General features: G+C 44.1%; 1 protein-coding gene across 2 annotated transcripts in view; it reads right to left on the reverse strand.

Annotated features, from left to right (window-relative positions):
- Positions 1–317: 317 nt before the first annotated feature.
- LOC147635747 (uncharacterized) overlaps positions 318–23580 on the reverse strand; it is a 34516-nt gene continuing 11253 nt past the window's right edge. For both annotated transcript variants that reach the window (XM_086803148.1, XM_086803150.1), the window contains 13 exons: positions 23475–23537; positions 23326–23376; positions 23044–23139; positions 22414–22493; positions 22176–22272; positions 21849–21893; positions 21527–21589; positions 21233–21310; positions 20934–21058; positions 1568–1694; positions 1338–1385; positions 991–1119; positions 318–599 (listed from right to left, as the gene is read on the reverse strand). In XM_086803148.1, the coding sequence (XP_086659274.1) occupies positions 522–599; positions 991–1119; positions 1338–1385; positions 1568–1694; positions 20934–21058; positions 21233–21310; positions 21527–21589; positions 21849–21893; positions 22176–22272; positions 22414–22493; positions 23044–23139; positions 23326–23376; positions 23475–23537 (1080 nt within the window). In that variant the 3' untranslated portion in view covers positions 318–521. The remainder of the gene's footprint in view (positions 600–990; positions 1120–1337; positions 1386–1567; positions 1695–20933; positions 21059–21232; positions 21311–21526; positions 21590–21848; positions 21894–22175; positions 22273–22413; positions 22494–23043; positions 23140–23325; positions 23377–23474; positions 23538–23580) is intronic.

Consider the following 23580-nt stretch of genomic DNA (forward strand, 5'->3'; position numbering starts at 1 on the left):
ATATCATTTGAGCCGTATTGGGGGGGGGGGGGGGGGGGGTAGCTATGTATATATATGAGAGAGAGAGAGAGAGAGAGAGAGAGAGAGAGATGTTTATTAATGTCTACAAAAGACCAAACAAGGCAAATGAAACCGAAATTTGAGTACATTATGCCAAGCACCCCATGGAGGTAGGTGTCCAATACACCCCCGCAAGATATAGTGCAAATGAAACATATGGAAAACAATACATAGATCTATATCCACGAGCCAAGAAGGTATTGGTCCATCTAGGGGAAATGGAGGTGTGTGTCCAATACACCCCCGCAAGATATAGTGCAAATGAAACATATGGAAAACAATACATTGATCTATATCCAAGAGCCAAGAAGGTATTGGTCCATCGAAACTCTTCTTTCAATCCCTATAGATAAGGATGACAAGTTAAATTCGCAAATTATTCATCGTTGGTAGGTTACAAGGGGCTATCTTTTGAGACTGTTAAGAAGGAGAGAGAGAGAGAGAGAGAGAGAGAGAGAGAATCAATTCTGAATCAAATTTCTACATTGCTTTTGAAGGCTTTCTTTCTCAGCTTTGGCCTGTAAAAAGAGCCACTCCATCTGCACATACATCAAACAAAAGATGCAAATTGAACCCTTCAGTTTTACTTTACCCTGGAAGTACATTTTGGAGGATTTATAGCATCTAAGTAGGTCTAGAGTGACCACCTTGGCATGCTAGTTTAGAAAAACAAGTATCTATTTTTTGACACACAACGATGGTTTTGGAGGTGTCCTAACTTAGAAGAGAGCTCCGAAACCAAAGGACACATTTAAAGGGACTAAACTCTTGGCATGTAGGTTCAGAGAAATAAACACTTATTGTTTATTCATGGTACGGTGGTTTTGGAGGTGCCCTAAAAGGAGAGCTCTGAAACCAAAGGAAACACCCAAAGGGACTAACCTTAAGCAGCAGAAAATCACACAAACACCGACATCGTTGATAACTTACCTCTTCCTTCTTCTTCATGAGAACAATATTGATAGCATGTTGGGTTTCCAACTGAGCCGAAGTTCTATCCAAGGTTAGAAGCAACTGGTCCATCTCTTGTTTTTTTAACTCCATATCTTTTACTTTATCCTGTTGTGAAAAGTTAAAATGTTAGGTTTGTTTCACATGTTGTCACACTATGCATCAGAAACCACTGTTAGTGGTAGCTTCAGACAAGGTGCAGCTTTCCGGACTTCATGGGCCGCTGTATAAGGCTTCTCATAGCCCACAAAGCAGGATATCCATCACCACGTCATGCTACATCTATCAATAGAGCCCTCTGAAACCATCGAATTTCGACAACAAACCTGGATATTGTTCATCTCTACCATATGCTCTGCCATCAACTTTGACAACTGCAATAATAAGGTTAGATACAATGTCAAGCTAAGTTCATCTGAAATACATGTAAGAAAAATACCCTGCAACCTTATCACAGTAAGAGGAGCATTTACACTAAGACATGCACACGCGCGAGCACACACTCACAGTCAGTTGTCATCTTTTTACTCAATCAAGGCTTATGTTACAAACTTGCCTGATCATTTAGCACTTTGACATCATTGTACAAAGCATGAATCTCAGCCTGAGCATCCTCTTTTGCCTTGGTCTCAATCTCCAGTCTTGATAAAATCTGCATCCTCTCTTCTTCTAGTTCTTTAAGCCTACAAAGTCCCAAAGCAGTGAGCACATCTAATACAAGTTTGAAACACATTTGTGCTACACTTTTGAAAGCACACTATTTAAATTGTAGCAAGCAAGCCCTATTAAAAAGAAAGTTGAAGCAATGCTTTTGAAAAGTAGATAACTGTGGCCTAATGTTATATCCTTAGCATGGATTCGCTATGGGGTATGGTTAATATTCTAGGAGTCATGCAGGGTGTACCATGAGTTAGCAGTTTACAGAATTGATTTAAAGCAAGGAAAGGCAAGACACATCAAGCCAAAGTCCTGAAAATAAAGCCCGCATGCAGAAAGAATACGAGATGCTCCGTATTTGAGAATGCACAGGGGATTCATGCAGGAGGGCTGTGTGCAAGTGGGTCTTTGTCCTTCTGAGCAAAACAGCTCCACTTGCCTCAGAATGAAGCTAGGCGTATACTACTGCATATCAGCTTAAAGTCCTCATGGCACCACATGACACGCAGCAGGCACAAGACAACCTCCACACAGCACACGTAGGAGCACAGCTTTGTAGTAATATGTATAGCCAACACTCTTAACACTTGCGAGCTGCCAGAGACAGTCAGCAGCATTCTCACTTCTGAACATAAGGGCTCACAGGTGAAAGAGATTGCTAAGCTGTAGCAGGAATGGTACAATAGCAGCAGGACACACACAAGTCTTCACTAATGAGCTTGCTTTATCTATTTTCCATGGGCACAGAGCATCAGGGCAGGCATGCTCCAAGCCGTCGTATAAGAGGCCAGAGCATGACACCGACAGGTTTACTGTTGCTTTGTGGATTTCCGCAAAGCCTTTGATTCTGTGCCTCGAGCCAAACTATTGTAGAGACTGGTACCATAAGACAAGATCTGGGGATCATTGAATTATATGAGTCGGTCATAGGGTGGGCAAGATGCCTAGGAGGATTGTCAGAGGATATCTCCAAAACCATCGGGATGTCCACTATCTCCCACTCTCTTTGGCCTCTACATCGACAAGATTTCGGCTTTCATTGATAGAGGAGGGGGAGGAGGCGTATCACTAGCAAGCTGAAAGAACGGGGAACAACAGAGCGCATGAGCAAAGCAGAGGCGCGGTACGTAGAAGGCGGCCACCAACATCCAGCCGGTTTACCCCCCCCCCCCCCCACACACACACACACACACCCAAAGATCCCATGAAACCACCGTAAAGGTGGGGGATGAGGGGGGACCAATGGGCATTTTGCCCTATATAGAGAGGTTAAGTTGACACCCAGCCCACTATGTGGGATAATAGACTGCCACATGGCAGCATGAGAAGTGGAGGGCAAGAATCCATTCCAACACCCCCTTGGATGAGAAGCTCGAAGCCGTGTAGGAGCCGACGAGGCTCTGATACCAGGAAAGAACATGGAACAACAGAGTACGTGAGCGGAGCAGAGAGAGAGAGAGAGCACGCAGAAGGCGGCCAACAACCGGTCAGGTCCCCCCCCCCCCCACCCCCCGCCCCCACTTAACCCCTCTATATAGGGCAAAATGCCCATTATCCCCCACCTTTATGGTGGTTTCATGGGATCTTCGTTCTTTGCTAGTGTGTTGAGCTCCATCTCAAGTGCTAATCCATACAGTTTGGCCAGTGTGTGGCCAATCACAATAGTCCTATAACTGTTGAGGTCCATGGGATCTCTGACTTTGATGTGATGATATGGGCTGTCCAGGTGGGTGGGAAGCCTTCCGAAAGAGCTCGGTTGAACATATGGGCCAAGAGGGGTGCTCCGCCAAGAGGCCCTCGTGGTCCTATGATCTACCGTTTTTGAGTCTTTGGACGGTTTGGGCTAGAATGGTAGGTGTGAAGAAGGTGGATGTGATGGCGATGGGATTGGGGGTTGATCTGGTACTTCATACAAGGATCGTGCATATGTGTGCCATATGGATGGAGATGTGATGGGTGCGGGTGGGCATTTCTCCCTGATTTTCTTCTGGCCCTCGTTACGGTTCACACCTTTGAGAGATTGGTGTAAGTCCTTGTATTGGCCCTCAACATGTGCTCGTTTCTTACGTTTGGTTGTGTATTGTTTTATCCTTTGAGCATCTCGCTCTCGGATTTGGCCAATTGCAACCTCGCATAGGAGACGCTCACGTGTTGTGCGGCATTCCTCGTTATACCAATCGTCCTGGGGCATGGTGCCGGTAGGGGGTGTGGCAGTGGATCGGCTGGTGGATGGAGAAAGAAAGATAGAAAGAAAGTTAGATTAAACGTCTTCAAAAGACCTAGTGGGTCTATGAGACCAAAAGTGATACAAAAGTGTCCATATAATCTCATCATGGTACAAAAGAAAACAAAGACTAGAGCCATGAGCTAGGAATGTCAAAACCAAGCCATATGATACAAAGTGGGACCATCATCATCATACAGCCTATGGAGCTAACCCCCTGGTAGGGGGAGGGGGCCATCAAGGATATCGAGCATGGGGTTAGCCTATAGAAGGCTTTGCAAATCCGCCAAGCATGGGAAGGTGGCTCTTTGCCTCTCCAAGATCTCCTTGAGTTGGGGCTGATGTCTGTGTTGCTGGTAAGGTCCAAGGAGTCTAGGGCATCGGGTGTAAACGGAAAGGCAACTGAACACGGAAAATCTAATCAATCATGAAATCTGAAAATACACATAAGCATGCCAGATAAAACAAGATGACAAATCTGCACCGTACACCACACTAGGGGCCAGAAGATGGGCTGACACCCCCCCCCTCTTTATGGTTAGATTACCAAAAAGGAGTCTGCTTCCAATACAACTTTGCGGGTGCCCAGGGTCCACCACTGGCTGCACCTGTTACTTCCAATACAATATGAAAACAAGAAAACATAACATAAACTGAATTTGCTGACAATTCTCAGCACAAGTGAGCATTCCCGGCATCAAGCACATGCAGGACAACTATGGACAGCCCATAGCATTCCCACATCAGCCCGGGACAACTCAACATCATCGTCTTCTTCCTTTCAGGCTCAAAGAGCAAGTCGACCAGCCCTTAGTAGCCTCTGAAGAAAGCGACCAGCAGTTGTACACAAGCCTGCAAGGCCCCGGTCAGAAGGAAAACTGTCTGGATGCCCACGACCAACTCTTCCTCTCTGTTTTTATCCTTTGTCCAGCCTCTGTTCAAGCTGTAAATCAGCCGGCCAGCAGTGGAGAACATGCAAGAAGGAGTCGGCCAACACCTCCCATGCATCTGTTAGGTTTTTGTCGCGATAGAAGGCTGTAAACAGCTTGTAGAAGTAGTCGACCAACTCCCACGCACCCGGAAAAATAGGCGCCTCACATAAAAACTGGAGTTTTCCTCAAGATTAGAGCTCCTCCACCAGTTTTAGCTCCCACGTGTGCTTTATAGGTCCAGAAGGGGGCACCTACTTGAAGGAGGCCCAAATCATGTCCAGTGTCCAACTTTTGGCCGCCACGTGTATTAAATAAGTCCTGCTCAATGTGTACTCACTTATAAGTTGTCCCGCCACTTATAAGTGAGTGAGAACTTGCATCAATAATTATTAGCATGTGAACTCATAAAGCTGTAAATTGAGTTTCTCGTCTAAACTTACTTGCCTGTCTGTGAACTGAATAATGGCCAGGCTCAAAATTGAGGGCTAGACTTGAAGGGAGATTAGTGTTAGGGTTTCATGTGGGAGACATACACAGAGAGAAGAAGGGAGAGAGAGAGAGAGAGAGAGTTGTGGGGATAAGTCAACTCATCAAAAGCATGAGTGTGTGACTCCCCTATCACACATGTATATTTGCTCAAGTACACATAGTGCACTTAGTACATTAAAAGTACTAAGTGTACTATGTACTATAACTTATGGGCTTGTACACACTACAAGGGTGGTTGAAGGGAGATTAGAGTTAGGGTTTCATGTGGGAGACATACACAGAGAGAAGAAGGGAGAGAGAGAGAGAGAGAGAGTTGTGGGGATAAGTCAACTCATCAAAAGCATGAGTGTGTGACTCCCCTATCACACATGTATATTTGCTCAAGTACACATAGTGCACTTAGTACATTAAAAGTACTAAGTGTACTATGTACTATAACTTATGGGCTTGTACACACTACAAGGGTGGGCATAATGCCTTTACCCCAACAACCTCCCACTTAAAGGCAAGGTGCCCTTAAATGAAGGAAAAGAAAAAATCAGCATGTACATGATAATATACAAGGCCATATCAAGGCTGAAACTGGCCTCATCCAATGGCCATCAAGTGTCTGCAATGAGCAAATCGTTCTGGAGGCAAACTCTTTGTCAACAGATCAGCCGGGTTGTCATCCATATGAATCTTAACAAGCTGAATTTGCTTGTTCTCTATCACCTCTCTGATGAAGTGATACTTCACATCCACATGCTTCGTCTTTGCATGAAAGACAGGGTTCTTTGCCAACTGGATGGCACTCTGACTGTCACAATGCAACAATGGAATATCCTGTATAACCCAAATCAACCACTAACTGAGATAGCCATAATGCCTCCTTGCAAGCCTCTGTGGCTGCAATATACTCGGCCTCTGTAGTAGATAAGGCAGTGCACTTCTGTATCCTGGATATCCATGACACAGCACCTCCTGTGAATGTAAACACATAACCGGTAGTAGACTTCCTGTTATCTGGATGACCGGCATAATCCGAAACCGTGTAACCATGCACTAATGCATCCTGTTTGCCAAAGCATATGCACATATCCTGTGTGCTCTTCAGGTATCTCATGACACCTCTCATTGCTTCCCAATGCTTCTTGCCAGGGTTGGCCATGTATCTGGAAACCACTCCCAATGCAAATGCAATGTCCGGCCTAGTAGCAACCATGGCATACATGAGACTGCCACAAGCTGAAGCATACGGAATCTTGGCCATATCAGCCCTGTCACTATCCGACTGTGGGCTGTCCATAGCACTGAGTTTCACATACGGAGGCAAAGGAGTACTAGTCTTCTTCCCCCCATCCATATTGAACCTCTGCAAAACTTTGCCAACGTATTCCTTCTGAGACAAATACAACACATGCTGATTTCTGTCCCGAAGTATCCGCATACCCAAAATGTGATTTGCATCACCCAAATCCTTCATATCAAAGGTTTGATGCAGCCTCTTCTTCAAGGCATCCATCTCTTTACGAGATTTCCCGGCAATCAACATATCATCAACATACAAGATGACGTTCAATAGACTGCCATCCAAAGCTTTCTTGGTGTATAAGCAGTGATCTATGTCACTTCTCCTGAAATCTTGGGATTTCATGAATGTATCAAATTTATGATACCATTCCCTTGGTGCCTGTTTGAGCCCATAAAGACTCTTTTTCAGCTTGCATACAAGCTTCTCCTTTCCATTCACTGCATAACCCTCTGGCTGTTGCATATATATCTCCTCATGGAGATCACCGTGAAGAAAAGCAGTCTTCACATCCATCTGAATCAAGTCCAGATCATCATGAGCAACCAAAGCTAATACAGCTCTAACTGTGGTCATTTTGACCACTGGAGAGAAGATCTCATCAAAGTCCACACCATATTCTTGCTTGAAGCCCTTAGCCACTAACCTGGCTTTGTATCTTGGCTTTGCATCTGGTGCAACTTTGAGCCTATAAACCCACTTGCAAGGCAAAACCTTCTTGCCTGTAGGCAAATGCACCAACTTCCATGTTTCATTTTTGTGCAGAGAATCCATCTCTGACTTCATAGCACGCTCCCATAGAGCCTTGTCTGCCCTCTGTAAAGCCTCCTTATAATATGAGGGCTCCCCACAGTCAGTGAGCATCAAGTAGTCAACCCCTAGAACAAACCTGTCAGGGGCTCTGGAGGGTCTTGTGGACCTCCGTACCCAATGACCATCATTTGCAGGTTGCTGTCCAGCCTGTATATCACCTATTGGTGGCTCCTGTTCCATGCCATAAGGCTGAAAGATCATGCCCAATATCTCCTCTAACTCTGGGATATCCATAGGGATATCTTCTGCCATGTCTGGCTGTCCATTTGGACCATTTTCAGCATCATTTAAGGGCTGGTTTTGATGCTGTAATGGCTGATTTACAGCCCTTGGTTGTTGTCCATGATGTCCATCATCATCAAAGATGACTCTACCAGGCTCCTGTTGCCTACATGCATGTTTCATCAAAAATGACATCATTGCTGCGTATAATCTTTCTATTCACTGGATCCCAAAGTCTATACCCCATTTCACCTCTGTCACCATATCCTAGGAATATGCATTTGTGAGACTTAGGATCAAGTTTGGTGCGCATTTCCCTGCGTATGTGCACGTACGCAACGCGACCAAACACTCTCAAGTGCTTGTAGGACGGAGGCTTCCCTGTCCATACTTCCTCTGGCACTTTCCCACCAAGCCTCGTGTTAGGTGACCTATTTATAAGATGAACGGCTGTCATAACAGCTTCAGCCCAAAAACCATGAGGTAACGCAGCATGTGACAACATAGAACGGACCTTCTCCTGAATGGTCCTGTTCATCCTCTCTGCTGTCCCATTTTGTGGAGGATCATAAGGAGTAGAGAGCTCCCTCTTGATGCCTTTAGCATCACAAAAGTCCTGAAACTGTTTGGACATATACTCTCCACCATTGTCGGAACGCAAAGCCTTCAGTGTTTTGCCAGTTTGATTCTCAACAAGAGCAACAAACTTCTCAAACACTGAGAATGTATCACTCTTCAAACGAAGAGGATAAACCCACACCTTGCGTGTGGCATCATCAATAAAAGACACAAAGTATTTTGCCCCTCCCAAAGAAAGCTGAGGCATCTCACATACATCTGTATGCACAAGCTCTAACTGAGCATCTTTCTGTCCAAGAGCTTTCTTGTGGGGGCACTGGAGTTGCCTGCCATATATACAATGCTCACAAAACTGAAAACTTGAAAACTTTAGAGAAGGCAAGTAACCCAAACGAGACAATTGCTCCATTCCTTTGACACTCATGTGTCCCAACCGGCTATGCCACATAGAGATTTCCGGCAGCTCGGTTGCATTTACATTAGCATGGTGACAAACACCAGTATGCATGAAGTAAAGAGTGTCCACCTTAGAGCCTCTGGCAACAACCAATGAGCCCTTACTAATCTTCCACTTTCCACGACCAAATGTGGTAACATAATCAGCATCATCAAGCTGTCCAGTAGAAAGCAGGTTCTTCTTGATCTCAGGCACATGCCTGACATCATGGAGCATAAGTTGTGAGCCATCTGAAAACACAAGCCTCACATCACCTCTGCCAAGAATCTTGCATGCATGGTTATCACCCAAATAAACTACTCCTTCATTGCCAGCAGTATACCTGACAAACAAGTCTCTACAACCTGTGACATGAAAGGAGGCACCTGAATCAATGATCCATGAGTGCATACCATGACCATCTCCTGCAAGAAGTGAATGGGCATCAAGTGAAGACGTGAATAGGACTTCATCCTCACTGTCACCTGCATGTGACACATTGACTTCTTCAATCTTGACTCCACTTTTGCCCTTTGGCTTTGCATCTTTGGCTTCATCTTTGTCTTTATCTTTTCCTTTGCCCTTTTCCTTTTGATCATTCTTCCATTTGTAGCACTGCTTTTTGATATGTCCCTTCTTGCCACAATAATGGCATTCCAAGTCCTTTTTGGAGCGGGACTTGCTCCTTCCCCGTTCTTGGCTTTTACCCCTTTGCTGGGATCTCCCACGTGCATTCATTGCATTGGACTTTCCAACAGAATTGTTCTTCCTGTTTATCTCCTCTTAAAGAAGAGCACCCTCCACATCTGCATATGACAGCATAGCATTCGAATTGCTAGTGGCTGTCCTGAATGTGTCCCAACTCTCTGGCAAAGTGCATAAGAGAAAGGTGGCTTTGAACTGATCGTCCATTGCCAACTTTTGATTGATTACCTGGCTGACAATACCATTAAACTCATTTAGATGGGCTGTCATAGACGCCCCTTCTTTCATTTGAAGACTTATGAGTTTCTTCAACCAATACACTTTGCTTGAGGCACTTTGCTGGGCATACAAGTCCTGCAATCTTTACCACATTCCCCAAGCTATCTTCTCTTCACGTATGCTGAAAAGTAAAGAGTCTGACACAGACAACATGATAGTAGATCTTGCCAGCTTATCCATATCTTCCCATTCTTCAGCAGTAAGAGAAGCGGGCATTACACCCCTTTCTTTGATGGGCTTGTGCTGCTTCTTCTGGAGCAACACATTATAGCACTGGGTTTGCCAAATGTCATAATTATGTGAGCCTTCAAGCTTCTTGATGTGAAGCAATGAAGAGCTCTCACCTGTGTGGTTGCCATAGTCAATGTGCAACCTTTTACACAGTCAATGCCTGACTCCCTGCAAGATGTGCAAACACTGCACCAAAAGCACACAAAGTGCTCACAGTTGTTCTCCCAAAGTTTATCTCCCACTGCGGAAGCACAAATGCAACTCTACTCCCACTGTATGTGATAAAATCACCAAAATCTGGCTGCTGCAGATTTAGGACAGCACCTTAGATGTGCTCTGTTCCCCTTCCAAAGTACTGTACAGCAGTACTAAGTGCTCACCAATGATGTACCAAACCTGTACCGACAAATACAGCAGCTGAAAATGAGCCTTTTCCTCACTCAAATCAATGTACAGCCATGCCAAAACTTGTACAAAGTTGTACCAAATCTGTACCAGCAAGTACAGCAACAATAAATGCTCTCCTGGCTGTCCAAATGAGTGAAAATCAGACTTTTACAGTCCCCACCACTGCATACAACAGTCCCGAACAGAAATTGAGCAAAAGCCCGTTGACTGCAAGTGGATTTCTGAGGGTTCAAGGCATAAAAGTCTTGCCTGCTGCTTTGCCAAGCTCAACAAGCATAAAATCTTGAAAAGCCCCTTGATTCAAGATCAATTTCTGATCATACATGGTACATTAACGCACATGAAGGCATCCAGAGTCTTCACAATACTTCCCCCTGGCCACATATACATCCAGTACATAAAAGCCCCTTGATTTACAAGCACATTGAGTGCTTGACAGGCATCAACACATTGCCCAAAGCATCAAATGCCAGTGCCTGCATGCAAATCAACCCAATCGGCACAAAAGCCCTTTGATTTGCACTCCAATTTCCTGCAATTTTGCCCCAAATGTGAGATTGCTCACATCATACAGCATGTATGAATGCTCAATGGCACAATTACATCAAAAGCCCCAAATTTTGACATCCAATTTCCTGCAAATTGATCCTGAATGTGACCAATGTCACCCAATTTTACCAATTTTGCTCAAAAATTGAGCAATTTGGACATGTACCTGCTCAATTGATGATTGTACCTGCTCAATTGCAAATCCCAAAAAAAATTTGAAGCAAATACCTCTGAATTTTTTATATCTGTTGCAAGAAAAAGGGGGTGTCAAATTTGATGCTGCTATAGAAAAGAGGGGAGATTTGCTGATGGGCTTTGCAGGCTGCACTAAAGAGTTTGGTGCTGCTGGTTGTTGACGTGGCGGGAGCAGGATTGAAGGACAGCAAACGTGCAGACGGCAGTTGCTCAGGCGACTTTATTCGACTGCAAGGATTGCAGTAGTCGAGAGGCTGGGTCGGGCTGCACAGTTTGTGCAGTGGCCGACGGGACCTCCTGGCCTTGGCTTACGGCACGCTGGTGGGTCACCAGCCTTCGCTCCGCACTCGGCTTACGGCACGCTGGTGGGTCACCAGCCTTCGCTCCGGCCTCACCACGTTGCTGCTATTCAGCGCCACGTTGCAGCTTACGGTGACCTGGTACACGCACCACAACGGCGCTCACAGACTCTTCTCACGGCTGTTGACGCTGCGGGGCTGCTACTCACGGCTGATGGTCGACGGCAGCGGTTGGCTGCACACTTGCGCCGCCATTACATAGTCGCTGCCCAACGCCTTGTGCTTTGCTCACGCTGCCTAAAGTCCAGCGCTGTCTCCAATGCTCACACGCACAGGAAACTTGCAGCGCACGTGCTCCTTGCTGAGCACCAGAAAGCTCCTCTGCTCGTGCCAAGCTCAAGGCTCCATAGCCGAGCTTCTTCTTCGCGATGAAGATGACTCCGCACACCCGCACATACACGGACACAACCGTGGCTTTGATACCAATTGAAGGGAGATTAGAGTTAGGGTTTCATGTGGGAGACATACACAGAGAGAAGAAGGGAGAGAGAGAGAGAGAGAGTTGTGGGGATAAGTCAACTCATCAAAAGCATGAGTGTGTGACTCCCCTATCACACATGTATATTTGCTCAAGTACACATAGTGCACTTAGTACATTAAAAGTACTAAGTGTACTATGTACTATAACTTATGGACTTGTACACACTACAAGGGTGGGCATAATGCCTTTACCCCAACAAGACTGTGTTGAGTACCAAACTCTTTGGCATCGACATACTGATCTTCTATGCTATTTAAGTCTTTTCCAGAGATGTTGAGAATGGTAGACTCCTGAATGGTCTGGATGCTAGTCTTTCTACTAAGAACATTTGCTACTGGGTTATGCTGACCAGGAATGTACTGGATCATTTCTCCAACCTGGTGGAAGAGCTGACCATGTCTAGTGTGCTGATCACTCCACTAGGCACTTGGCATCGTCAGGAGCCACTTAAGTGCTTGGTGGTCTAAGATGACTGTGAAAATGCATCCATAAGGAACAGGTTTCAAATGTTTAAGAACTGACTGCTGTTCTAGCTTGCCCTTGAACGTCTTGGAAAGACAAGAGGGAAACTTGCTAGGAGGTTCTGCCCTAGGGACCAAATCGATATGATGATCCACAGGACGAGAGGGTGGGATACTGGGTGGAAGATCATCCTTAAAAATGTCTGAATGAGAAAGGAGATCTGCCAACTGAGGGATTGAAGAAGATGAGATAGCGGTCATCGATGAGATAGAAGCTGTTTGAGCATAAATCAATGCTCCTTCCGCTCCCTTGCGGAAAGCTCGTTTGGCCTGGAGATGACAAATCAATGGGATACCAAGAATGCTTCTATCCCCACGAATCATGACAGGCTCAGGAAAACCTTTATAGATAGTAAAAGTATCCTGCCCCCAATCGAGAATAGGCTCATACTGACGAAACCACTGAATTCCTAAGATCATGTCACACCCCAACACAGGCGAGACAATGAAATCTCATTGGAATGAGGCCTTCTAAGCTTCAAAGACAAATTGTTGTGCCCTCTGAGAAATGTGGGTGTAGAGACCAGGTGTAAACCCATCCACATCTAGATGATATGGGACTAATGTGCAGCTCATTTTGTTAGCCAACTGGGGAGAGATGGCATCCTCAGAACTGCCCATATCGAAAAGGACTACAAACTGTTGGACCTTGGCAGAGCTACAAGCTCAGATGAGGTTTTTTTGTGCAGTATCACTCTCACCCTCTTGCTTAGCATCAAATACCACGGATGGCATAGAATGCATAGAAGGTAAAAGTTGAACCACATTGGTGGTAGTAGGCGGGGCTGGAGGAGCTGGAGATGCTGTGGCAACTGTGACAGAAGGGGCTTTGGCGGCTTGTTCCGCCGACCATTTGTGGCAATCCACCTTACCGTGCCCTATGATGTGACAGAAAAAACATCTGTTTTCTAAGTGGTGTTTCTTTTGCTTCTCTAGAGGAAGATAACCTCCAGTAATGCCTGCTTTAGTTGTTTCATCGCGGGTTTTCTTAGGCTTAGATTCTTTATCTTTCTTACTCCTTGAACTGGAGCTATTACTGCCGTCCTTCTTAGCATCTTTAGAAGATGCATTACCTTTCCTTGGCTGTGCAGCAAATTGCTACTGCTGGGGTTTGATACTGGACTGGGATGACTGCTTGGGCTTGCCTCCATTCATCTTCATTTCTTCATTCTGAGCGAGAGTCAAAGCCCGGTCATATGTACTGGGTTCAAAGTTACGAAATGTGAACCAAATGTTGGGATCCAATCCACGAATGAACTGCTCCATCTTAGCCTACGCAGATAGCCCGAACTGCTGTGCTAAAGTAATAACCTTGCCAGAAAACTGAAGCATTGGGGATCCGTTCTGTCTGAGTCCATAGAACTCATCTACTAGACCGGTCATGTACTGGGGCGGGAGGAATCTGGTCTTCAAGTCATGGACAAATGTATCCCAGCTAAAAGCTGTGATACTTGTGGTCTGGTCTGTATGAAGATTAGACCAATGCTGCCACCAAGTGACTGCCTCACCACTGAGATGGGGAGCCGCTACATGGACTCTATCCTGAGGATCTGTGATCCTAGGTAATGGAAAATGAGCAGTAAATTGATGAATGAACTGATTAACAGCTAAATGATCACACTTACCATCATACTTACTGAGATTTGGTTGACTCCCAATGACGGTAGTTGATGCTGCGGATCTCTAGTTGGTGGTGCCTGAGGCGGGGGAAAGCTGAAGAGGTGCTGGTATCTAAGATGAATGGCCTCCTTTTCCCTTTGGTGCTCGAGTAACATACATTCTCAATCGAGCTTTTGTTGGTGCTCCCGAGCGGCGAGTTCAGCCTGACGCCGGTCTTCATCGATCCTCTATTGGGCTTCCTCATAGTCCCATCTTTTTGCTTTTTCTTGTTTTTTTCTTGCTTCTGCTTCTACTTTTTCTTCTCTTTGTCTAGCCTCATCTTCTCTTCTTTGTTGTTCCATCTGAAAGAAGAGGGAGATGTAGTCGGGGGCTACTGGAGGCGAAGGAGGACGTGCTGCTGTGCCTCCAAGAGTTGGAGACGCTCCATGTTCTAAGCTCTAAGAAGAGCTATGGTGTCTGCTATAGTCGGAAGAGCAAGGTCTCCTTCAAGGGAGATGTCTTCCGCCGGCTGATGGGTACTCTCCTCTGTAGACATGATGCTGAAGTCAGTGGTCGTGCCGGAACGCAATCTGACCATCCAAGGATGCCCTCACGCTAGGATACGGTGTGTGTGGACAAGCTGAATCTGATACCAATGTAACATGCAACGAAAGTATTCGTATTGGAGGATCCTGTCACACAAATGCTCACACCGTCTTCTGTATCCTGAGTTTCGCGAGTTTAGCAATCCACTTTAAGACTTCAAACTTTTAAGAGATTTGAGAGAGAGAGAGATGAGAACTGTACACTGTATAGGGTCCCGAATTACCCACTGAAGGGCCCTCTATCCCGTTACCGAGATAGTATTTGCTTTATTATCTTTGAAGAGATTGGCGGTGTGATTGACGATAAGCCAAACGCAAGACCTCTGAAGACCGAGAGTTGGGCTGCACTGTACACGACTATAGAAGCACCAATGATGTCCAATCTCGAGCCTATGCACTCTTCCCAATGGAATGAGGGAGGGATGCAAAGCTGAGGTTGAGAGAGGGGCTGTTGGGGACTGTTCTAGACTGTGTATGAATGCTGTAAATGAATATGAATGCTACGTTTTACCTTCACCAAGTGGCTGAAGCAAAACGATGAGTAGATGAATGCTGAAAACTGTATGGATGCAGAAAACGCAAGGTGAACTGCTGGTGGCTGAATGTTGAAACTGATGTGTTTTGCTGATGCAGGGGGCTGAATGCTCATGCGTTGAGGCGCCTAGTGCTGTAGGAGGAAAACGCTGAGGTATGATGGCTGGAAACTGCAATCGCTTATGCTCCTTGTGCTGAAGATGCCAAGCGCTTGAATGCTCTACTGCTGAATATGATGAATGAATGAATGAATACCATGCTTAGCTATTTATATGGGCCAGATGAGCTAGTCGGTTGGCTACAAGGCTGGCCGACTGCTCATGTCCACATAAAAAACCTAAATGATCTATAAAATGCTGAAAATTATGGGAAAAATACCAGAAAATTCCTGGTAAATATTTTGATAAATATTAGACGATATCTGAGGGTTTTGCAATGGTCTAGATGCAATGAATGAATGATGTGCAATATGCAGAATGCTTTCTAATGCAAACCCTAAGGTTTCTATTGACTCTACATGCATGAATGCGTCTCTTCAAGTGGGTTAAGGGACTTGGACTAACTGACTGACTTGCTCTATGGCTGAGAATGACGTACGTAGCTTGTGCCTGACGATTACAATGGGGTCACAGCGTACGACAAATATCATCCTCAAAGGTACTAATACTGATACAATGTTGCCCTAATGATGTTGAGCCAGTTTGTCACCATGCACTACAGTGCAGAGTGCATGTGACAGCTGCCCAGCAGCCTAGCATAAATGCGCAAGATGGACAAGACGGGTAGGTGTGAAAACACTTGAGTTTATTAGCATTAAAAGCTATTGGACCTAGTCGTGGGAAAAAAACTACTGGCCGCCTATGTTAAGCGGGCCGACTTAAGGTGAAAGAGGGTATAAATACCCAGCTCTTCTCAGCGTTTTAGTCATCTAAATCTTCACAAGGTGCTGAAGCTACTCAAGGGGCCCAAACAAGCCAAGGAGAAGCTAACGCAAGGGTGAAAGCTGAAGGTCAAGGGATAGAGGTTTTACCTCAGTCAAGAAGGTCCACGTTCAGTCTTTTATTTTCTGAGTTTGCATCATTCTAATAAAAGAAAATACACCATTCATGGTGAGGGCCCTACAGAGGGTATTCGAGACCCAATACCGTGTCCTCTTCTCCCTCCCTCGCTTCTACGACCTCTCCATTCTAGACAACCCCATGGTGGAGATACTTGCTCTAAGGAGAGGGCAACACTTCAATTGATCAGCATACATGGATCTACCTGATATACATTTTTCAGTATTTTCCAATATTTTCTACCCAGTATCATCTTGGAGTCTTACAGTTTTGTTCTTATAATTGTAGGACAATCAGTTTATTGTACTTTTTAGTCTCATTTAGTTGTTCTCTTTGATGAGACACCAACTTCAAATGTACTCTCAGTTTTGGTCTCATAGGCCATTATGGCCTCTTAGAGACGTTAATATATCATTTCATTTCTCTCTCTCTTTTCTCCACATCTATTTTCAGTTTTGTGCGTTATTCTCGTCGTGAACAATTGCTGATTTCTGAGCATTGAAGTTACCGATCTACCCCGAAGCTTCCACATGTTACATCAGCCATGAGCATTTGAGTGGGTAAAAGTCAAAAAGCAAGGCTGTTTTGACCAAAAAGCTGAGTTTGACTGAGTCAAAAAGCGGATCAAAGTGTATGGGAGGTCGACTATGTCACGGTAATGGTGTGCATGTGGTTTGGAACAACTTAGGGCATGAGAACATGCCAAGGCAAGCATGTTTGACCAAGTTTGACCAAGCATTTGACTCGATGGACGGGTGTCCAAGGGTGTGGACCATTGTTGTGGGAAAGCATGGCTGATTTTGGTTTGGTTTTGAAAAACCAAAGTTTGCAAAAGCTGCTTTTTGTGCTTTCTTGGTTGGAAAAGTCACTTTTTCTCGGGGCTTGATGAGAAGTGCTTTTGGCACCTTGTTCGAGGGGAAGAACAGGACCTCTTGGAGGAGAAAATCACTAGCCAAAATGCATGATTGGAGGGAAAACAAGAGGTGCCAAACAAGTGTGCTTACCAGCATTTCCAAAGGGGAACTTTATGGGCTGTCAAGGCCAAAAGGGACTTTGATGCAGTGGAGAAGCCATGTGAGAAGGCAACTTCAGGGAGGCTTCAAAGGTTGGCATGTATCATCTTCAGTGGGGGTTTGAGCTTTTATTGCAAAGACTCGTGAGAAAGCTAAGTGCACAGTACACGAACATGGTCAAGCAGTGGTGTTTGACACAAGTGATTGGGTTCTATAGAGCTTTTAAAAGAAAAGTACGAGGTAAAGCTTCACGTCGATATTTGGTGAAGTTCAAGAACTATTCACCTATGGATTCGAAGTGGATGGAGGAGGGTGACTTAGCAGATTTACCTATGGTTTTGCAACTTTATCTTGATGCTTTTGGTTTGGAGCCTACCATGGAAAGTGCTCACACAGGTTCAACAGCAGAGTGTGGGTTTGGAGCATTACCTAATGCTCAAGAGGTGGGTTCCTCTACTCCTTTGTCATAGACGCACTCATATGAGATCTAGGAGTCGCTTGGTGATCTCTTTATGGTTCACCCGAGGTACTGAGGGGATTGACAATACATCAAACATTTGCTTGCGGCACTTCTATGATATGTGTACTAGTCACATGATTTATGGCATCTTTTGACTTGGGTATGGTTGGAAAAAGGTTAGGACGTTGTTTTTACCATATGGTCTTGGATGTACTCATATTTGTATGGAAATATTTGTACATACGGAGCATCTTGCATGTATATGTTTGTGATGATACTCCTAATCATGGGTCCTGCGGGATGGCCATCTATTGCATGGAATGGATACTTGGTTTTTTATGACACTTGTTTTGTGTTCATCTTTCTTTGTGGTGTTCTATTTCAGGTTGGTAAAACTTGGACGTTCCGGTTGCACTATGGAGCGCAATTGAGGACGATTGCATTCTTTCAAGAGAGGGGTATGTCACCACAGTGCATGTTTTGCCTCCACGGAAACCCCAACTCTAACCCTAATTTTCAAGATTGTCAGAATGAAGATATGTTTGCATCATCGGGAAGAACTCGTTGAGAGGAGCAACTTTATCTCTTACAATATCTTCAAATTCAAAGTGGTTTGAGAGATTTTTAGGAGGATAAAGCTGCTTTTCGGTTGCTTTTTCAAAGCAAACCTTGTATTAAAGCAAGCCTAAGCCGGCTCTATATGAGTGAGGCATGGGGGAGGGATCTAGTCATAAACACAGTGTGGGTCGGCCAAAGAAGCCTTCACTCGCGGGCCTTGGGCGCTAGTGCGTGTGCAGGAGTGCTCCTAGCCAAGGACACTTGGAGCGAGACTAGTGAAGTTGTAACCAACTTCGTGAAGAGTAAAGAAATACTTGTCGGGGGGGTAGAGTGGTTTGGAGCCACTACTTCTCTTGTGTCTTTAAGCCCTTGTGTGTGGTGAAGTTTTTGTCTACCGCCCGTCAGTTTTATTGAAGGCCGGTTTCATGGTTCCATTGCCGGGATCACGTCAACTTTCTCAAGGGGGCAAGCTCGTGGTTGTCTGCACGCAAGCATGATGGAAAGAGACAAGAAAGAAGCCAAAGAAGAGAATCGGTTTCTCTTGGAAAAAACCGGAGAGAATTCACATGGACCAAAGACACATGACGATGCACAGTGAAGGCCTATGTTGGCATGTGTAGATCAACCATGAGCATTCGAGTGGGTAAAAGTCAAAAGGAGGGTTGTTTTGACCAAAAAGTTAAGTTCGACAAAGTCAAAAAGTGGATCGAAGTGTATGGAAAGGTCAACTACGTTAGGGTAATGGTGTGCATGTCGTTTGGAACAACTTGGGGCATGAGAACATGCAAAGGCAAGCATGTTTGACCAAGTTTGACTACATTTGATCGTGCTTTGACCAAGGGTTGACCAGTGTTTGACTCGATGGACAAGGGTGTCCAAGGGTGGACCAATGTTTGGGAAAGCATGGGCTGATTTTGGCTTGGTTTTAAAAAGAAAAAAAGTCTGCAAAAGCTGCTTTTTGTGCTCTCTTGGTTGGAAAAGTCGCTTTTTTCTTAGGGCTTGATGAGAAGTGCTTTTGGCGGCTTGTTGGAGGGGAAGATTAGGGCCTCTTGGAGGGGCAAATCACTAGCCAAAAAGCAAGATTGGAGGGACAATAAGAGGTGCCAAACAAGTGTGCTTAACAGCGTTTCTAGAGGGGAACTTTATGGGTTGATCAAGGCCAAAAGGAACTTTGATGCACGTGAATGAGAAGGAAACTTCAAGGAGGCTCCAAAGGTTTAGCAAGTATCATCTTCAGTGGGGGACTGAGCTTTTATTGCAAAGATTCGTAAGAACGCTAAGTGGATAGTACACCAACATGGTCAAGCAGTGGTGTTTGCCATACGTGATTGGGTTCTGTAAAAGTACGAAGTAAGGTTTTACATCATTATCTAGTGAAGTTCAAGAACTATTCACCTATGGATTTGAAGTGGATGGAGAAGGGTGACTTAACAAATTCAAGAGGGGGGTTCTACAGCAAAGTGTGGGTCCGGAGCATTACCTAATGCTCAAGAGGGAGGTTCCTCTGTTTCCTTGTAACAGACGCACTCAGATGGAATCTAGGAGTCACTTGGTGATCTCTTTATGGTTCACCCAAGGTACTGAGGGCTAACAATACATCTGCTTGTGGGACTTCTATGATATGTATACTAGTCACATGGTTTATGGTATCTTTTGACTTGGTTATGGTTGGAAAAAGATTGCGATGTTGATCTTTACCATATGGTCTTGGATGTACTTATATTTGTGTATGGAATTATTTGTACATAGGAGCATCTTGCATGTGTATGTTTGTGATGATATTGCTAATCATGGATCCTGTGGGATGGCCATATTTTGGAGCAATTGGAACATCACTTGGAGACATGTATATTGCATGGAGTGGATGCTTGGTTTTTTATGACACTTCCTTTGTGTTTTTCTTTCTTTGTGGTGCTCTGTTTCAAGTTGGTAGAACTTGAACGTTCTGGTTGCAGTATGGAACGCAATCAAGGATGATTGCATTTTTTCAAGAGGGAGGTATGTCACCATAGTGCATGTTTTGCCTCAACGGAAACCCTAACCCTAATTTTCAAGATTGTCAAAATGAAGATCTGTTCACGTAATCGCAAAGAGCTCGTTGAGAGGAGCAACATTATCTCTTACAACATCTTCAAATTCAAAGTGGTTTTGAGAGATTTTTAGGAGGATGACTCTTTGCATAAAAAGTCAATAAAGTTACCAAGTTACTTTTAAAAGTGCTTTTTGAGAGCAAAACTTGCTTTAAAGCAAGGGGGCTGCCAAAACCTATATAAGCAAGGCTTGGGGGGGGCTTTGGGCAAAACACATCACGTGGATTCATTGAGTGAAGGCTAAAGAACCTATCACTCTTGGATCTTGGGTGTGTGTGTGCGGGAGCATTCTGGCTATTTGCTGTGGAGGTTCGGGCTGGAGTTGTAATGGCACATCAACTTCTAGAATAGAAAGAAACACCGCAAGGGGCGCCAGTGGTTTTGGGGCCAATGCAGTGTCTTGTGTAGGAGTGCTCTAGCTTCATCCCGTTCTCTCTTCAAGTTTCAGTTGTTTAAAGTGCTTGTGTGTGGTGAAGTTATTGTTTACCGCCCATCAGTGGTATTGAAGGCCGGTTTCATTCCTGATAGAAGCCTGAAGAGTGGATTATCAAGTTGATTCAGTAGCTAACACTGTTCTATAAGCCTTACATTGTTTTAGAAAAATAAAGGATGTGTTTAAGAAACTGTTACTCACCTCTGTTTTTCTGCGGTGCTTTGATGCAGGCTCTCTCTTGCTTCTTGCAACTTTTCTTGCCATTCTCTTGATTTCTTTTCATGATCTTTTTGCAAGAGTTGTAGCTCCTTTTCACAAGCTTCAGCCTGCAACAAACTCGAAGATCAGAGTTCTGAACAGAAAACCAAAGCATTGCTATGATCAGCGAGGTGGTTCTTAGTATAGCACATGATGTCATTACCAGTAAACAAGTTAATAATGGATTAACCCTACAATTCCATGACGTGTTTCCATTTCACCCTCACTTGATCAACCTTTACCTTGCTTAAGCTGGCCATTACTGTGTCTTCAATTTCAGCTGAGACTTCTTCAAGAAACTTTACTCTACTAATCTCCAGCTGTACTGAAAGCCATTCAATCGATCACAAAGGTAAGCCAACCAAAGCATGCGAAAGCAAGGTGTGCAGGTTACTTTACACGCTAAAACAAGCTTCATGAGCATGGAATCAGCAGATTGAACAGGGTGTTATTATTTATAGGGTAGTTCTCAATTCCAATCATCAAACAAAGTCCTTTTTTTGGCAGCCCAGTTAAGCACCCAAAACCTGTTTTACCTGCTTTGTCAAGTTGCACTCCTGCTCTTGGGCAATGCGTAGAGCTTGCTCACTTTGTTTCAACTGGAAAAAGAGTTTTAGTTTCTGTTAAAATTACCTCTCAGACTGACATAAGCCTCTTACTTCAGAGCTTTTTTTGTCATGAAAGTGGCATGCCAAAGCAACCCAAAGAAAGAAACACTTTACATATCTGGAAAACAAGCTTTGCATGCTTAATATCAGGCTATATTGCCACTTTGCAGCTTAAGTAGCTTCTTTTAAACAAATTTATGATAATTAATATACATAAGACAGGTGTTTTCTTGCATACAATTCATAACACCTTCATGAGGAAAACCATGTTGTCAGCTGTAACTCGCGCAATGACCTGAAAGGAACCAAATCTTGACTGTCAAAACAAAATAAAGGCCTATAAAAAACCCATTTTTTAAGAGCAACAGCAATATCAGCAAGATGTGTGCGTGTATGCACATGCGTGCATTCATACGTGTGTGTGTGTGTGTGTGTGTGTGTGTGTGTGTGTGTGCAAGCGTTCATACATACATATGGATAGATAAACACATATATGTCACTCACACACACACATACACAATACCGAAATCTGCTAACCTTTAAATTACAAAAAAATCACCCTTGCAAAAGAACTTGCCTCCTTGTAACGCTCCACTTGTTCTAAAGCAGAACTTTCACTCTGCTTTATAGAAAGAGCTAGCTCCAACTCTTTTTTAAGCCTCTCATTCTCTGTTCTGAAAAATAAAAATCTCAACAATACATACTTTTTCCTGGGATCTCCGACAATGAAAGCGTGTAACACATATTGCGATAGCCACACATATATAGATTTGATACATAACAAGAATGGTTGGTTTTCATAAATTTGAACTTACCTCATTTTATCTTCATTAGCTGTCAATCTTAAGATCTCCAACCTCTGTTGCTCAATTTCAGAACTTTTCGAAATTGAAGGCTTCCAAAAATCATGTGGAAAGATCAAGAAAGGAATTTTTGTTCTTCTGAAGTGCTTGAGAGATACAAAACACTTGCTCAAATAAAAAAGCAATGCAAAAATACAAGAAAACATCATCATCGATCAGGAAGAAGACACCAGTTCCACTAGAAGTCTAACTCAGAGCCATCATTTCTCTGAAACTATGTGGGTCCTTGTAAGATAAGATCTGTCGTGTTGACCTTCAAAAAACATACTAGGGACTTTAGTGTCCATCTTAAACATACCTACTAATGTAAGTGCACTTAGGATGGTATCTGAGTGCCTTATGCCTCTCCTCCTCCTCCTCCTCCTACTCCAGCAAGCAACACTCCTTTACCAGAGTGTATGTTCTAGATTCAGCCATCTCTTGTAAAGTCTTCCCCGTTCTCTTATGCATGTGAGCATTGATTGTGTGCATTTAAAAGACCTTCTCTATGTGTGTGTGATGTAATTAGACAGAAACTTCCAGAAGGAAGTCAAAAAAACTTCATGGTATTTTGTAAGAAAATCACAATTGCCTAGTTCTTACCTTTGAAAGATTGAAGGAGACCCTTTTGTCATCTTTTGAGCTGCAAATCATTTTACTTTTTCCTTTATCCTCTTCTTGCAATCTTTTGAGTGCTTCCTGAAAGAAAACCGACTTTTGGCTTGAATATATAGCTTTTAAACAAGTTGGTGGTGTCGGCATGCCCTTGCCCGAGTGGCTACCACACCACAGTGCCTTTAAGGGGACGAGTCCAAACTCCAACACCTAAAACCTAGTAGCTTGTGCTGAATTGTGATGTGCCCTAGAAAGACAACATATACTTGCCTGCATAATTGATGCAAGATCATCTACTTTTTGGATCACATCAAGCTGAGGCTGGCCTTCAAACAGGCACAGTTAGTGAGCATATGGCCATTAAAAAATAGTTTCGCTTTATTTTTTGTTTAGCATATCATAAATCCATAAAGCCCTACACAATCCTCTTGGCTCTTTGTTTTTTTCTCCAAAACCACTGTTTTCTCTTTCAAATCCTTTATCTGGATGGGGAAAAAACTCAATAATCAGCATACCAATAGTACA

Source organism: Cibotium barometz, chromosome 9, assembly GCF_041138505.1.
Source record: "Cibotium barometz isolate CiBa-2024 chromosome 9, ASM4113850v1, whole genome shotgun sequence".
Classification (NCBI taxonomy): Eukaryota; Viridiplantae; Streptophyta; class Polypodiopsida; order Cyatheales; family Cibotiaceae; genus Cibotium; species Cibotium barometz.